Source organism: Mandrillus leucophaeus, unplaced genomic scaffold (genome assembly GCF_000951045.1).
Source record: "Mandrillus leucophaeus isolate KB7577 unplaced genomic scaffold, Mleu.le_1.0 Scaffold898, whole genome shotgun sequence".
NCBI lineage: Eukaryota > Metazoa > Chordata > Mammalia > Primates > Cercopithecidae > Mandrillus > Mandrillus leucophaeus.
This window is the reverse complement of record NW_012109785.1, coordinates 231588-248531: the sequence shown is the minus strand read 5'-3', so window position 1 is coordinate 248531 and position 16944 is coordinate 231588. Positions and strand designations below refer to the sequence as shown.

Sequence of the window (16944 nt, the reverse complement as noted above, 5' to 3'; positions counted from 1 at the left end):
GGGGCAGAGGTGTCCCTGCGACGCCCCTCGGTTCGGGTCGCAGTGCGTGGCGGAGGTTCTGCGGCTGCGGAGGGGCTCCTTGGCGACGCTGTCATTTGGGTGAAATGGTGGCAGGGGCTTCGGGCAGGCGGCAGGGGTGTGGGGAGGGGTGGGAAGCACGATGGGGTGAGGCTGGGGGCCGTCGATGCTGTTGACAGGGAGCTGAGATGCTGTGGCTGGTCCACCTCGCAGGTGGGGCCAAGGCTGCCTCCGGCTCAGATGTCAGGAGCCCAGGTGAACAGGGACTGGCCAGGGGCGCAGGCTTCCTAGGGGATGGGGCAAAAGTGAGGAAAAGATCCCCTGCAGCCTGGGTGGTGGGTGGTCCCCAGGAAACCTCCTGGGACATTTGCCCAGTGCACCCTCACCACAGGAGGTTGCTGGACATACCAGGAGGATGCCACAGCCACCGGAGCTGGATGGGGTCCTAGAGCAGATGGGGCAGGAGCTGGGACAGGCTTCGAGAAGAGGGTTCGGGCTTGGGGAAAGCCTTCCCAGCGATCGGCCAGCCAGGAAGGCCACCTTGCAGGGTGCAGAGCTGAGTAGAGGTCAGGAGCCAGGAGGCCTAGGCTCTTCCCTGGTGTGTTGGGAGGCTGCGGTGCCTGGAGCTCGGCACACAGCCCTGCTCCAGCACCATGGCAGGCAATGCAGGCTGACTATCCACACTAAATTCCAGTACGGTAGGCATTCGAGTCTGTTGACACTGAGTGTCTAGGACAAGGCTGTAAAGGCGGATAAAGCCGGCTTTACAGCCTGCACCTCCTGTGTGTGTCGTGGAAGCTTCTGGAGGGATGGGCGTGGCGTGGCGCCATCATCTCTCTGCGTTCTCCTTGGGAGGGCTCCAGAGCCACTGGTCGCGGGCAGCTGCCGGGCTGGGTCTGGACAAATGAGGTCTGGGTCCGTCATCAGGGATGGTGGCCACTGTCCAGATGAGAGTCTCACCTGAAGCTTTGGGGTGATGGTGCTGATGACCAAGGGGAGACTGCTAGGTGGGGACATGTCAGCAGGGGACAGGAATGCGTGACCTAAAACGTGTCTAAAGCTAAGGCTGGTGGGGGCTTAGCAAGGAGCAGCAGAGTGGGGTGGTCCGGAGCCGTCAGGGTCTGGAGGGGGAAGATGGAACCAGACAGCAACTGCCTAAGGACCAGGGAGCAAGATCTCTGTGCTTTAACCTGAGGAGCAGGAGCGTGGGAATTGGAGGCTTTGGGTTTGAGGTGGGGGATGAATCTGCCATGAAACAAATAATCCCCTTCCTCCCAAAAAAAATCCTCAGAGCACTTGGGGAGGGAAGTGTCCCAGTGACTGAGGGAGGGGAGTGCTGTGTAAGGATGGGTCAGCTACAGCAACTTCAGCCCAGGGATCAGGGAAGAGAGGGCCCAGTCCCTGGCCCAGCGGGGAGCAGGCCTGGCGACCTTGACCCGAGCAGCCCCAGGGCCGGAGAGAGGGCTGGGCCGGAAGGGCCCAGATACCTTTCTGCGTTGAGGGGAAGGGGAGGGGCTGCCGGAACTCACCCCCTAGGTTGGAAAATGCCTTCCTCTGAGTTGGAGGGGGGAAAGGCCAAGAAGGAGGTATCAGAAGGAAGGTCCAGGAAGGAGAGGGAGAGGGACATGGGGAGGGTTCCCTCCTGGCCTGAGGCCTCTGTATCCCCCAGGTGTTGAGCTGAGAGAAGTGGTGGGGAGGCACCTGGGGGTGGAGAGATTTAAGATGACAACTGGACTTGGGCACATCGCTCACCATCCAGAAAGACCCCAGCCCCTGGCATTCTTCCAGGAGGGGGGTTGCTTTGCTGGCCTGCAGGGGGACTTTGCAGAGCCCGCCTCTGCCATCTCATGTCTAGGACCGAGACCTTCGGGCCCCGGCCTGCACTGGGCTGGAGCTCAGCAGAAGGAAGCCAGCGGGAGGCCTCCTGCCTCTGACTGCCATGCGTCCGACCTGCAGCGGGCCTCAGGGGGCCGCCTCGGTCCAGCCTGCCCGGGGCTCCCAGGCCGGCGCCCAAGCTCTGGCTCCGTGTCTTCACTCCCGTGTTTGTCCGAGGAGGGAGGGAGGGACGGGGGCTGTGCTGGGGCAGCCGGAACAGCGCAGGTCACCGGGCTGGCTGGGCGAGGTGGCCGGGCAGGGCTAGGGGGGCAGCAGGGGAGGCTGAGGCGGGGGGCTGGTGCACAGCTGTGAGGGGGGTGTAGGGGGTGGCTGGCAGTGCCAAGGAACCCCTGAGAACCTGCAGGTAGGAGGAGCCTGCCATGTCTTATGGGTGTTTTGGGCCTCACCTCTCCATGTCTCATCAGCCTCCCTTATCTGTGTGGTGGGGGCTGGAGAGTGGGTCTACCAGGGACCTCGCGAGGGAGGGGCACAGGAGCCAGCGAGGGATGTCACCCACCCCAACTCCCTAGGAGTGCTTGAGCCCTAGTCCCAAGTCTTGGACCAGCCCATTCGTTGCCTGTGGCCCAGCCAGCCTGGCCTGGGTGCCCCGTCACAGCTGAGCCCGTCACAGCTGAGCCCAGGGTGTCACCGGGAAGCTATGCTGGCACCTGCCACCCCCTCCCCCAGGCACGTTTCCCTCCCACTGCCCAGCCCAGCACCATCATGTGTCCGGCTGACCTGTGCTCTCCTGGTCCGGGCAGCCTGGAAGGGTGCACAGGCCCCCATCACAGCCCACACCCTCAGAGAGATGCCTCCTGAGTCTGCTCAGCCTGGCGCAGGCCCCAGGAAAGGACCCAGGGGGGCAGTTCCTGCTCTAAATCCTGTCCCCATGGGGACGGGACTGGGGCGGAATCCCATCAGTAAATAAAGGCTACAGAGTGAAGGATGGTCCCTGGCGAGTGTACCTGTGTCCCAGTCTTCCTGCCTGAGGGCACCTTCCCACCCATGTGAGGAGTGGGGAAGGGGTACCCCTTCTCTACTAGGCCCCAGGACTCTCAGAGCCAGGCTCTGCCCTCACCCTAGCTGGCTCCCACAAAGCCCTCCTGGCCCGAGACTCTCTTAGACCCCCACCTCCCCCTCCAGCAGACATCTGGGGGTAAGGAGGGGCGGGGGACACAGGGGCACTTGCCATTCCCGCTCTGTCTGCCGCATAGGAATGTAAGTCCAGGCTCTAGGGGCTCCCTGGACCTGCAGCCCCTGCTGAGGGCTCCCTCCCGCTCCAGCCCCAGCTCAAGCCAGAGCCCCCTGCATCAGTACATTCCAGAGCTCAGGCACGAAAAGAGGGCGAGGAGGGAGCGCTCCAGGATAAGAACTTGACCTCAGAAAGCCGGGGCTGTGTTTGGGGAGGGCCCATCCTTGTGCCTCTGTCCTCTCTGGCTCTCCCAGGCCCCTCTGACAGCCCGTCTCCTTGCTGTCACATTAGCAGGCACAGAGGCTACAGGGGCCAAGCGGCAGCCACCCAAGCCCAGGTTCGGGTTCTCTGTTCCCTCCTCTTGTCTCAGCCTCGTCCCTGGGTGTGTGTACTTAGAGGGTGCGGAAGATTGGCAGACTCAGTCTGACCCAGGCATTCGACCTCCGGGTAGTTACTTAACCCTGGGTCCCCAACCCAGATGGCCTTTAGTGGGGAAGGGTTCCCTGGACCCCAGGCCTGAGGGGTGACTCCTCTTGCAGTAAGTGGGTAGGGCACTGCCTGGGCTGCTCCAGGCCCTGCCAGCAGTGGGGCTGTAGGTCCCTGCTCCCACCTCCAGGCAGGGCTGCACCCCTTCCTGCTGTGCTGCCAGCTCCCCCAGGACAGCCTTGGGCCAGGTGCCTCTGCCCAGGCTGACCCTGCCCTCGGTCCCAGCTCCCTCTCCTGCCTCTCCTCCCTGGCCTGGCCTTCACTTCCCGCTGACCCCCAGGCGGGAGGTAAAAGAACGCAGGACCTGCCACATTCCAGCCACCCTGGCCCTGGGTCCCAGGATGGGATGAAACAGGCTCTAAGGCCTCAGCCCTGACCCCTGAGGCGGCAGACCTGAGGAGAGTTTCTGGAATTCCTGCTGACAACCCCCCCGACCCCTCCCCTCTGACCAAGCCAGGCTCCTGCCTCCACCTCTCCACTGTGCCTGACATAGGCCAGCACCAGAAGGGCCTTAGAGGCAGGGTACGAGGCCCAGAAGGAACAGTGGAGTCCTGAGCTCAGGCAGCCAGAGGCACTTGCTCCTTCACTGTATAGCTGGGACAAGAGACTTCATCTCTGTAAGCCCCGGTTTCCTGGTTAATAAAATGGGGATTTCGGCAGCCTTCATCACAGTGCGATGCGCACCCTTTTAAATATGCAGTTTTTCTGATGCCACACACATATTCCAGGTGGGCACCGAGGTGTGTGCAGCAGGGCTGAGGGCTGACTCACAGCCCGTCCCCACTCCCCACAAGGAGGTGAGGCTGTCTCTGATGGCACTGCCACTGTCACTGCCCAGGACACTGGAGCAGAGCAGCTCAGGGCAGGCTGCAGAGGAGAGGACTCCACAAGGACACCAGGAGGCACAGGGTGTGCCCTGCAGGGCTTGGGGCATGGTCCGATGACCCCTTCATGGGATCTGCCACCTGCACCAGGGCATACCTGTCCCCACACCAGACTTGTGTATGGGGTCCTGCAGGGCCACTGCCTCTGGCCAGCCCACTGTTGGTGGGATCTGCTGTCCTTGCAGTGGGAGTTTGGTGCCTCCCAGGGCTGGTGTGGGAAGAGAGGGGAATTGGATTCCTTCCTCCCTCCCCATCCTCAGCCATGGGCTCAGGTATGGGGTGACTGTCGGGCCTGGTAGCCTCCTCCCGACTTGCACACGGGAACCTGAGGCCAGTTCTTTGCTTGTGGCTGCTGGGACAGCAGGCTGGGGGGCAGGACTTGCCCAAGGGGCCCCCTCCCTTGTTGAGGAAGCCCTGCTCTTGTGTCCTGTGTGGGAAGCTATAGGACTCGAGCCAGGCCTTTTCCTCCCTCCACGCCCCCACCATTTCTGCCTTCACCCAGGGCACCCCCCAGGCTGGCCCACCTCTGAGCTGTGCTCCACCCTGGGTCTGCAATCCTTCTGCCCAGGAGAGCCTGAGGGTGCCCTCCTGGCTGCCAGTGCTGTCCCAGCCCCTCTCCCTCATACTGGCCTTTCCCCACAGGTGAGCATCTGCGGATCTGCCCCCAAGGCTACACCTGCTGCACCAGTGAGATGGAGGAGAACCTGGCCAACCGCAGCCGTGCCGAGCTGGAGACCGCGCTCCGGGACAGCAGCCGCGTCCTGCAGGCCATGCTCGCCACCCAGCTGCGCAGCTTCGATGGTGAGTGCCTCCCAGGGGTGCTCGGGGGCCGCAGGGTGCTGGTGCATGGGGCGAGGGGGGTGGCACACTGGGCCTTGCCTGGTGTTTCAATGCAGAGGGTGGGGCATTGGCAGGAGGAGGTGGGGGAGTTAGTACTTTGGGGCTAGGGTGCTGGGTTGAAGCCCCAGCTGGGATTTGGCGGCTACCCTCAGGCAGGGATCTGCAGGGTTTGACACCCACCTGGGGGTGTGCACAGCCCATTCCCAGTGCACATTTGGGGACAGAGGGCCTGTCCCATCAGCCCCGCAGAGGCTCCTGTCACCAGCAGATTCTCCCGAGCACCTGCAGAGTGACAGGTCTCGGCCAGATCCTCCCTGCAACTCCGCACGTGCCCCAGGCCGCCACCCCTGGGGACCCGGTGGCCTGGAGCCAGGGAGCTCAGTGCAAGGGCTGAGACTGGGGCTGGGGACAGGGCTGCAGAGTGCAGGGCCTGCCCAGGGGTGGCTGCCACTCAGCCCTTTGTATCGGGGCAGGAGTTTGGGGCCCTGGGGAGTGACCCCTGCAGGCCTTGAGGCCTTGCCAGCTACTGTGTCAGAGCCACATACTCCTCAGCCCAGTCTGAGCCTCACCTTGTGTCTAGGCGGAGAGCAGCAGGCACCTCCAGGGGAACAGTGTGGGGTCAGGAGGACCCCCATAAAGTGACCTCTGTTCAGAAACATGAGGACTTGGTGGAGGGAGGCGGCCTGGGCTGAGGTACTGCCCCTGTGTCCCAGCGGACCTGGGGCGCCAGGACAGTGAGCCTGAGCAAACGAGAGGGAGGGAGCGCTGAGGCCGCGCAGCTCCATGTCGCCGTGAGGGACAGCAGCTGCTGCTGGCGCCCTGGGGTTTGTCTCAGCATTCCTGCTTCTCCGGCTCCTGGACACCTGCTTGTGGCCTCCCAGGCTCCCGGGAGAGTCTGTCTGTCCCCAGGAGCCCCCAAGGCCATTTCCACAGGGCTGCGGGACCTCAGCTATTGGCGTATACCTGGGTCATGGTGGATCAGAAGCTCCTTCTCTGTGACTTGGACATCGACGCTCAGAGCTCAGCCCTCCCCTGGTGTGGGGCCCGTGGGACGCTCCTGGCCCCTCTGGGACTCTCCTTCCTCCTGCCCAGCTGGCCCTAGGGAACGCACCCCTGCACCCCAAGTCAGGAGCCTTCCTGAGCTGCTTGGGTCTGTCCCTTGTGTAGGGACCCTGCTCACCTCCTCTACTCTGTCCTGGGCCTCAGTTTCTCCCCAGTGTCGCTGAGCCCTGGCTCCCACCCCAGCGTGCCACCCAGCCCTGCCCCTTCCTCTCTCCTGCTAAGGCCGTTGCCCATCACACCATCTTCCTGGCCTGGGGACGTCCTGCCCACCTGCCTCCTCCTGGCTCTAAGGGGGTCGGTGTCGCTGCCCTGCTCTGGGGCCCATCCTGTGTCAGTGCCCTGCCGCCGCCCTCCATCTGCTGCCCTCTGGAAGCCTCCAGCCTTCCTGTTCGACTCTCCTATCTTTGACATGAAAACACAGACACCCTTTGAGGACATTTGTGTTGAAAATGACCCACTGTGTACCCAAGGCCCACCTGTGCCCGTACCCCAGGGAGTCTTGTCCAACCCCCACCTCCCATGTCCTCCCCTCCCACCCCCACCCACAGCAGCTGCTGGCCCCTCCCAGCCTCCAGGGCAGCCAAGGGCCCCTCCGTCTTTGTCTGCAGTGCTGGTGGGAGCCAGTGGGAGGCGGTAGGAGGGGAGCCTGACTGGGCCTCTGGTTGCTGTGTTCAGGGACTGGGAGCCCTCACCAGCCTTCAGGGGCAACTGAATGGGGCCTGGCAGGAGGTAGGGCCCATGGCCCTCTAGGTGTGTCTGGGCTAATGCATGAACTGCAAGCTGCCCCCTTCTGGGAGAGGCCAGGGCGTTCCAGGTGCCAGGACCTGAGGCGGACACTGGACAGCTGCGTGGCCCGTCTACCCTCCCCACAGCGGCCTGGGAGCTCTCTGTAGCCATGCCAGCCCTGTAGTCCCAGGCCTTGCCAGGGGTCAGCGTGGGGGCTGGTCCAGAGATCTCTAGGCCTGACAGCCACCCTGCTTCAGAGGAGAGCCTCTGCCCTGCGTCCCTGGAGCACCCCGTGGTGGGCCATCGAGCCCGTGGTACCTGTGGGCAAGACCGGCCACGGCCCTAGGGATGCTCTGAGCAGTTACAGACCCGGAAGTCTCACTTCCAAATGGGATGGGGAAGTCCAGGGTCCCATCTAGGCACGGGGTACGGGGCTTTTCCCCAGAGCTCCTGCAGCACATGTGGAGGTCTGAGGGTGAGCCTGGGCCTCCCTGTCCCCCACCCAGCAGGGAAAACATCTGGGGTTCTGGGCTGTAGGAGGCTCCCCAGAGCCCTCAGGCCTGGGGTGCTCACAGCTGAGGCTGAGAAAAGACAGGACGCCCACGAGAGCAGCAGAGACAGGGTGGCGGGAAGGGCAGAGGCCCTGGAGATTCACAGGGCAGGCGGCTGGGGCCACAGGGAGCACAAATGGGGACCGGTAGAGAGAAGCAGCAGCTGGCAGGGGAGCACAGACCGGTCCGGCCCTCTTACCCCAGTGAGGCCTCATCTCCACCAGCAGCCCCTCCCTGGGTGTTCTCAGTCACAGAGCATCTGTTCCTACCCTGGGCTCAGCTCAGAAACAGCCACTGGAGCCCCAGTCAGAGGTCCTGAGATCCGAGAGAGGACCCCTGCCACCTGGGTGTCTGCTCCCCAGGCCAGGGGGTGAGGTCTCGGGGAGCCCCGTGGATGCTCACAGGGCCCACAGCCGCTGCAGTGTGGCGTCCGACTCCGAGGACCTCAGAGTGTATCCTCAGAGCCGTGGGTCTCCCGAGCTGAGTCTCCTGCTCTAGTCCAGCTGTCACGGGGGAAACATTGTCCCGATCACGCCCCCTCCCTGTGCGCAGACCACTTCCAGCACCTGCTGAACGACTCAGAGCGGACACTGCAGGGCACCTTCCCGGGCGCCTTCGGAGAGCTGTACGCGCAGAACACCAAGGCCTTCCGGGACCTGTACGCAGAGCTGCGCCTGTACTACCGCGGTGCCAACCTGCACCTGGAGGAGACACTGGCCGAGTTCTGGGCCCGCCTGCTCGAGCGCCTCTTCAAGCAGCTGCACCCCCAGCTGCTGCTGCCTGATGACTACCTGGACTGCCTGGGCAAGCAGGCCGAGGCGCTGCGGCCCTTTGGGGAGGCCCCAAGAGAGCTGCGCCTGCGGGCCACCCGCGCCTTTGTGGCTGCTCGCTCCTTCGTGCAAGGCCTGGGCGTGGCCAGTGACGTGGTCCGGAAGGTGGCTCAGGTGCGCACAGCCACCCAGGGCTCTCAGAAGGCCCTCCAGACGCCCACGCTCTGCCCAAGGGACTTCCTCTTCCGCCTACTTAACCCTATGTCCCTGAACCTCCTAGCCAGCCTCTGACCTCTGCCCCGCAGCCTCAGTCCTTCCTGCATTGGCTGCTACCCACGGCCTGCTAACGGTGCACCCACAGATGTGAGCCCTGCTCTGGGCAGGTGGCTCTGGGCTGGCTCACCCCTCCCCAGACCCATCATGGGCCAGCATGGGAAGGGCCAGGGGCTGGGCTGGATGCTGAGCCAGGCTGTGGAGTGAAGATGCACAGGAGACAGAACAACATGCTTGGGGGCCGGGCAGGGTGGGGCTCCGGAGCCTCCCAGGCCAGGGGGATGCCTTGGTCCATTGGGGGGCACATGTCAGACCCAGGTAGGCTGGGGCGCCTTGGTATCCTCAGCAGCATGTGGGTGAGGATATTCGTGCCTCCCCATGACCCTTGAGAGCATTAGAATGAGGGCTGGCAGGGCTGGCAGGCCTGTGAGTCAGGCAAGGGCCACTGCGAGTTGGGGCAGAGCACAGGCCTCCCCTGACTTCCCTCCAGAGCCCCCCACCCTGGGGCTCCATTAGAGGCTGGCTGGGGCTGGGCACGCCCAGGGCCTTGGGGTCTGGCTCAGGCTGCCTTGCTCCCCAGGTCCCCCTGGGCCCGGAGTGCTCGAGGGCTGTCATGAAGCTGGTCTACTGTGCTCACTGTCTGGGAGTCCCCGGCGCCAGGCCCTGCCCTGACTATTGCCGAAATGTGCTCAAGGGCTGCCTCGCCAACCAGGCCGACCTGGATGCCGAGTGGAGGAACCTCCTGGGTGAGCCCCCACCTGCCAGAGCGGCCTGGAACTGTCTTGGGGAGTGTGTGGCGGGGGTCCTGGGGGGGGCGGGTGGTCCCTAGCTCAGGGCTTGGACCCAGGGACCTGATCAGGAATGCCCTGACCAGGGTGTGTGACTTGGGGCAGCTTGCCAGGGAGGGAGCCCTGTGAGGTCGTAGTTTCTTGTGCTTCCCCACTGAGCAAGCAAGCACCTCAGTGTGCATACATGCCAACACATGTGACTCATAGAGGGCCAGCACTTGCTTAAGCTAACACATATATGCACTGTCACATGACAGGCTAACACATGCAAGCTGGCGTGCACACTTGTTGACACACAGCGGGCCGGTGCCCACCAGTATGGTGTGTGCTCCTGTGTGCGTGTGATGACATGAGCTGGGCTGACCTGCATCCATGCCAACACGTGTGTGCTAATATGTACATGCTTATCTAGATCCACTAACGTGTACACATGCTTACATGAGGTGGGACAGCATGCATCTGTGCCAACACACGTGCTACCATGTGCTGACATGGAGCCAACACGTGTGTGCTAATGTGATGGGAGCTGACAAAATGCATAAGCTTTACTTGTACATGAGCTCACCATGCATGCAACACACACATGAACTAAGGTGTACATGGGGGGGCATGAGGTGAGCCAGCATGCATACACACCAGCTCACATGGGCTCATGTGCACACAAGCTGGACCGAGGTGAGTCAGCATATGTACATGTCAACACCTGCATGAGCCAGCGTGGACATACATGAGAAACGGCAGGCCAGCGAGCATGCAGAATGGCCTCCGTGTGTGCGTGTCCACCTGTGCCCCGTGGCGCATGTGCACATGTGGGCGTGGGCCAGGCTGAGTGCGGCTGAGTGCACGTGGCCTGCACACATCACATGGGCCAACCCGAGTGCGTGCGCGGGATCTCCCACGCCGACCTGTGCTGTCAAGACTGCATTAACATGCACACGTGGTGACGCCTGTGTGCGCGTGTGTTAACGCCTGTGCTAGACTCCATGGTGCTCATCACCGACAAGTTCTGGGGCACGTCGGGTGTGGAGAGCGTCATCGGCAGCGTGCACACGTGGCTGGCAGAGGCCATCAACGCCCTCCAGGACAACAGGGACACGCTCACGGCCAAGGTGCGGGCGGGAGGACATGACGAGCACAGTGGGGTGGGGGTCCTGGATGTGGCTCCGTTGGGCTTGAGGGACCCCGCTGCCCCCCAAGGACCCTGTGGTGTCTCCCCAGGTCATCCAGGGCTGCGGGAACCCCAAGGTCAACCCCCAGGGTTCTGGGCCTGAGGAGAAGCGGCGCCGGGGCAAGCTGGCCCCACGGGAGAGGCCACCCTCAGGCGCCCTGGAGAAGCTGGTGAGTGGCCCCTGCCGGTTCCCCCGGACCAGGCATGAGGGAGGCAGACAGGCGGGGGCGGGCGGGCTCTGGCAACCCAGTGGCCTGACTGCTGCCCGGCAGGTCTCCGAAGCCAAGGCCCAGCTCCGTGACGTCCAGGACTTCTGGATCAGCCTCCCAGGGACACTGTGCAGCGAGAAGATGGCCCTGAGCACCGCCAGTGATGACCGCTGCTGGAACGGGATGGCCAGAGGCCGGTAGGTGCCCGCCTGGCTGGCACAGCCCTCCCTCCCATGCCGTCTCCATTGGGCTGTGCCTGGGCCGGGTGCTGTATGCACAGGGCCACATCCCTTGCTGGAGGGCTCGAGCCCCACTTCTCTGTGGCCTGCATGGGCTCTGCTCGGTCCCTGGAGGCCTGCTGGGCATCTCAGGCCCAGGGTCTCAGGCTCGGAGGGCGGGAGGGTGTCCTGCTCAGGTGATGGCCCTTTGCAGGGGCTGGAGCAGTGACCTGGGCTCTGCCTGCCTTTCCTCCAGGTACCTCCCCGAGGTCATGGGTGACGGCTTGGCCAACCAGATCAACAACCCCGAGGTGGAGGTGGACATCACCAAGCCGGACATGACCATCCGGCAGCAGATCATGCAGCTGAAGATCATGACCAACCGGCTGCGCAGCGCCTACAACGGCAATGACGTGGACTTCCAGGACGCCAGTGAGAGCAGGGCCTGACCGGGCGGGCCAGGGTCCAGGGATGGCGGGGGTGCCGCAGGGCTGTGACTGCCCTCCAGGTTCCCCCACCCGAGGGGCCCTCTGCTCCAGCATCACCACAGTGACTCAGGACACTGTGCTGCCCAGGCACGGTCACCGAGCACTGTACCTCTGCGGCCCCTAGAGGCCTGGCCAGGATGTCTATCAGCTTTGGCTCCAGGGACCAAGGGAGGCAGCCCCAGGGAGTGAGTCTCCCAGCCTCAGGGTCAGCGGGGATCGGGTGCTGCTGGTCCTGGGATTCCACACCGAAAGGATGTCGGGGTCACCTGGCATGTGGGGTCCTCACAGGGTGATGCTGCCCTGGGGTCTCCTGTGGGGACCAGCCTGCCGGAGCCTTCTCTCCTTCCCAGGTGACGACGGCAGCGGCTCGGGCAGCGGTGATGGCTGTCCGGATGATCGCTGTGGCCGGGGGGCCAGCAGGAAGAGCTCCAGCTCCCGGACGCCCTTGACCCATGCCCTCCCAGGCCTGTCGGAGCAGGAAGGGCAGAAGACCTCAGCTGCCAGCTGCCCCCAGCCCCCCACCTTCCTCCTGCCCTTCCTCCTCTCCCTGGCCCTTACAGTAGCCGGGCCCCGGTGGCGGTAACTGCCCCAAGGCCCCAGGGACAGAGGCCAAGGACTGACTTTGCCAAAAATACAAAACAGACGATATTTAATTCACCTCAGCCTGGAGAGGCCTGGGGTGGGACAGGGAGGGCCAGCAGCTCTGAGCGGGGGCAGGTGCAGAGGCCCTGGCTCCAGGCCTGGCCTTGCCTGCCTCTCTGCCTTTTAATTTTGTATGAGGTCCTCAGGTCAGCTGGGAGCCAGTGTCCCCACAAGCCATGTATTTCAGGGACCTCAGGGGCACCTCCGGCTGCCCAGCCCTCCCCCAGCTCCCTGCACCGCTGCAGAAGCAGCCCCTTGAGGCCTGCAGAGGAGGCCTCAAAGCAACCCGCTGGAGCCCGCAGCGAGCCTGTGCCTTCCTCCCCGCCTCCTTCCGCTGGGACTCCCAGCAGAGCCCACCAGCCAGCCCTGGCCCACTCCTCAGCCCCCAGAGAAGCCCAAGGGCTTTCTGGGTGTCCACCCTCCAGGGTCTAGCGGAGCCTCTGAGATGATGCATGATACCCTCCCCTCAGCGCAGGCTGCAGAGCCCGGGCCCACCTCCCTGTGCCGTTGAGGGGCCCCAGCGTCTGCAGGGTGGGGCCTGAGAAAGCACCAGTGCTGAGGAGTCCGGGTGGGGCCTGAGAAAGCACCAGTGCTGAGGAGTCTGAGGACTCTGTCCTCCCACAGACCTGCGGTGAGGAGCCTCCACGCGCGGATGACGGGCCACTGACCCACCTGCGCTTCTGCTGGAGGAGGCGGAGCTGGGCCCGAGGCCCAGGGAGGCAGCGGGGGCTCTGCTGATGTGGGCTGCCCCCTTGCACATGGGGCTTACAGGGCAGGCCTTGCTGGGGTCCAGGGCTACGTGAAGACCGCGAAGGCTGAGGAGCAGCCGGGACCTGCTTGCTCCCATCCTCACCCAGATCAGGAACCAGGGCTTCCCTGTTCAGGGTGACACAGGCCAGGGCTCAGAGTGACCCTTGGCTGTCACACAGGGGTGCTGGTGGCTGGTGAGACCCAGCACCGCAGACGGGAACGCCTAGGTCCCTTCCCGACCCAGCCAGCTGCAGGGGATGGGGACCTGGATAGTTAAGGGCTTTTCCAAACGTGCATCCATTTACTGACACTTACTGTCCTTGTTCACGGAGAGCTGTTTGCTCCTTCCAGATAGCTTTGGAGAGACGCAGGGCCCACCTTGGACCCTGGTGACCTCCTGTCACTCACTGAGGCCATCAGGACCCTGCCCCAGGCCTGGACGGGCCCTCCTTTTCTCCTGTACCCCAGCTGCCAGGCGGCCCTGGGGAGGGGTGGTATCATGTTGGGAAGGGGTCCTGCAAGGGGAGGACTTGGAGGGTCTGGGGGCAGCTGTCCTGAACCACCTGACCCTGAGGAGGCTGCTTAGTGCTGCTTTGCTTTTCATCGCCGTTCCGCACAGTGGACAGAGCGCCCTGGTTGCTGGTCAGGTCCCCATGGCTTCTGTTCTCTGGAACCTGACTTTAGACGTTTTGGGTTCAGGAGCACCCCAGCACAGGCATGTCCACCCCATAACAACCCTGCCATTACCAGGGTGGGCTGGGGACTCTGGCACAGTGATGCGAGGTGCCAGGACAGCAGCACTCCTGCTGCACACGGATGGCCCGGGGGTGGCGCTCAGACCCCACCCTATGCTCATCTCTGGAAGGGGCAGCCCTGAGTGGTCACTGGTCAGGGCAGTGGCCAAGCCTGCTGTGTCCTTCCTCCACAACGTCCCCCCACCACTCAGTGTCAGCGGGTGACGTGTTCTTTTGAGTCCTTGTATGAATAAAAGGCTGGAGACCTACAGCAGGGTGAGGCCTCATGGCGGGGTGGGGGAAGAGAGAGAGAGAGAATGTGTGTACGTGTGTCCGTCTGGGGCTTGGGCATGGACCACACTTCCGTGTTCAGGGTGAGCGTGCAGCCCCTGCCAGCTGCACTCCACCTCGCCCTGGGCAGACAGGTCTGTCTGCCCCTCTCCTTGGTGCAGGGGAGAAGGAAGAGGCCAGGGCACGGAGACCCAGATGGCCTCCAGCAGGCCCCACCTCCCATCTACCTCTTCCTGCCTCTTGGCCCCGCTCTGGGCACACACAGCACAGAGATCCTCTACCCCGGAAGGTCTGGTTTCTGCCAGGTGGCCTCAGAGATGCCCAAGGGGCCAGAGAGAAGGAACTAAGGATGCCCTTGTGGTCCAGTTTGTCCCCAGCCACCTTTCTCCCAAGGTGGAGGGTCCTGTGTAACCCTAGGGGCTCCCTGTAGCCCCACTCCTGTTCCTGTGGGGTCATGGCCAGAGGCTGGGAAGTGGCACGGCGGCACTGGCAGAAGCGTCCACTCCTGGGTATGTCCCTCAGCTGCTTTATTGAGAATTGCAGCCAGCACAGGTTGGTCTGGTGAACATTTTTAACATTGCGCTTCCATCATCTGGGACCCAGGAATACTGCAGGCCCCCTGGCAACTGGGACCTCCAGGCCCCTTGTGAGTGGGAGAGCACAGAGGGGTGGGTGGGCACCCCAGGAGGGAGCCACAGCTTCACCCAGCCCTGCTGAAGTCCACTGCTCAGCAGGTCACAGCTCCGGGCAGGACCAAGGGCTGCACACGCACTTCCCCCAAAGCATCTGCAGCCGCCAGGTCCCTGGTAGCCACGATCCTCACTTGCCCCTTCACAAGGCCCAGAGGCCCAGTTCCTCCTCCAGGAAATCAGGGTGGGGTGGAGTCCTCTCCCTGGTGGGCCAGGGGATGCAGCCTAGGGGCTCAGTGGGACCCCTAGGGGACAGGTGAGCAGCCAGACGCTCATCAGTGGCTGTGGTTGTGATGACGTGTTTGGTCCGGCCGGCAGGATCTCAGGCTTCCAGGCACCACTTTGCCCAGCTGCTTCAAAACTTCCACAAGCCCTTTTTGAACCGAGGCAAATACATCTTTCCTGTCAGGGAAAGGAGGACACAGGTGCGATGTGCACTCTCTGCAGAACCGACACCAGGCCAGGAGTGGGTGGGAAGGGGCACCTGGCCAGCCTCAGCCCTGCCTGCCCAGGCACACCTCAGACCACCAGGGAGCTCCCAAGTTCTGCCCACCCCAGTGCTACCCCAAGAGGTTGCTCAGGGAGGGACCCCTTCCAGCCAGGACTGGCTTTCAGTCCCTCTCCGTTCCTCACAGAAATTCCAGAAGCGGACCCACCCACACTGATGAGCAGAGAGCAGCCCCTCAGGCAGCCTCCCTTGAGCAGCCCAGCCCAGCCGCGGTGGGTGGCCTCAGCATCCCACACCATCTGCAGGCACCCCGGCAGGCCAGCACGGGTGTCTGCTCTACACATACACCCATCACACGTGCACACACACATGCACATGTGCACACTCTTACACATGTGTACACAAATGCACATGTGCACACACCCATGTACACACACATGCACACATACATACGTATGGACACATACAATGCCCTGTGCATGCACACACAAGCACACATCCATACACATGCACACACACCTGCACTCATGCACACATGCCCATACACACATATGCACATGTGCACACTTCTGTGCACGTGCACACATGTAGACATGCACACATGTCCATACACACATGCACACATTACATACATCCACAGTACACACACATGCACGCACACAGAGACAGACACACCCGTGAGTGCACACACTGCTGTGCAGGTGACCCTAAGTATTCTTTATCTGGGGACAAGGCCCTCCATCGAGAAACACCATTTATAATCGCAGTGCTCCCTTGAGTTTGGGACAGAAAACTAACTCCCACGTCTCAGTCCACCTTCCTCCTGCCCTACGCACTACTGAAATCACTGAAGGACCATAACTGGGCGTTCATCTCTCCAATGGACACTGAAGGCTGGTGGCACAGCATGTGTCACAGCCATCAAAGAAGGGGGTAGAGTCTAGGGAAGGTGGGGCTGAGAGACCCCAACAATAAGGCCACCACAGCTTTCCTGAGAGTGGGTGAGGGGCAGTAAACCTTACAGGCTTCACAGATGCCACGGCTGAGGATGAGCTGGAGGCCGTCACTGCCCAGCAAGCTGTCCTCGTGTGCACAGGAGCCCCTCCCCGATGAGGCCACCCCATAAAGTGAAACCAGTGAGTCTAAACATTTCCCTCCTTCTTTCATATGGCCTGGAAATATGAACAGGAACCTTCATGGTTTCTAGCACAAATCCATGTTTATACTCAAATCTGAGAAAGCACAAAAAAAGAGCCAGTAAAAAACTTATAGGAAACGTCAAAATATGCAGCATCGGCCTGGGAAATCAGACCAACTGTCCTGATGTGGGAATTACAAGAAACAGGAGCAAACACTGGGAAATGTTGACTTTGAAAAGATGACAGCAACATAGTAGACTCAGCTAAAATAACCCTCTTTCCTCAGAGACGTCGAAATTCTGGAAAAAAGTCAGTTTCGCAAAGTTAATACCTATCTGAGGTCACAGAAGAGCTAAAAACCTCATGTGCTGAAAAGAAAAAGAAAGTGAGAGGCTTCAATGAATGGGAAGCGGGGAGAGTGGTGTATCAGGCACCGAAATACCCTCTCAGAATTGAGGCTTGGGAGTGATGGGTGTCCAGAGACCTGGATGAGGGCCGGGAGCTGGAACTGGAACCCCAGGTGACCTGCAAACCTCAAAGAAACGACAGAGTTCTCCCTATTGCCAGAGATGGGCCAGGAAAGCTTTTGCCACCTAGGGATCTGGGCAGAAAAAAAAAAAAAAAAAAAAAAATCCTCCTTCTTGAAGAACCAGTGGCTGGTGACAAAAGATAATGAGTAAATACAAAAGTACCTGGAGGGTTT

General features: G+C 62.2%; 1 protein-coding gene across 1 annotated transcript; it reads left to right on the top strand.

Annotated features, from left to right (window-relative positions):
* Positions 1 to 885: 885 nt before the first annotated feature.
* GPC1 (glypican 1) lies at positions 886 to 12205 on the top strand. The gene is made up of 9 exons (XM_011969536.1): positions 886 to 1068; positions 5098 to 5256; positions 8187 to 8578; positions 9258 to 9423; positions 10444 to 10574; positions 10684 to 10803; positions 10906 to 11039; positions 11317 to 11492; positions 11899 to 12205. Exons 1-9 carry the CDS (start codon positions 1053 to 1055, stop codon positions 12129 to 12131), a joined length of 1527 nt encoding a protein of 508 aa, XP_011824926.1. The 5' UTR covers positions 886 to 1052; the 3' UTR covers positions 12132 to 12205.
* The last annotated feature ends 4739 nt before the right edge of the window (positions 12206 to 16944 follow it).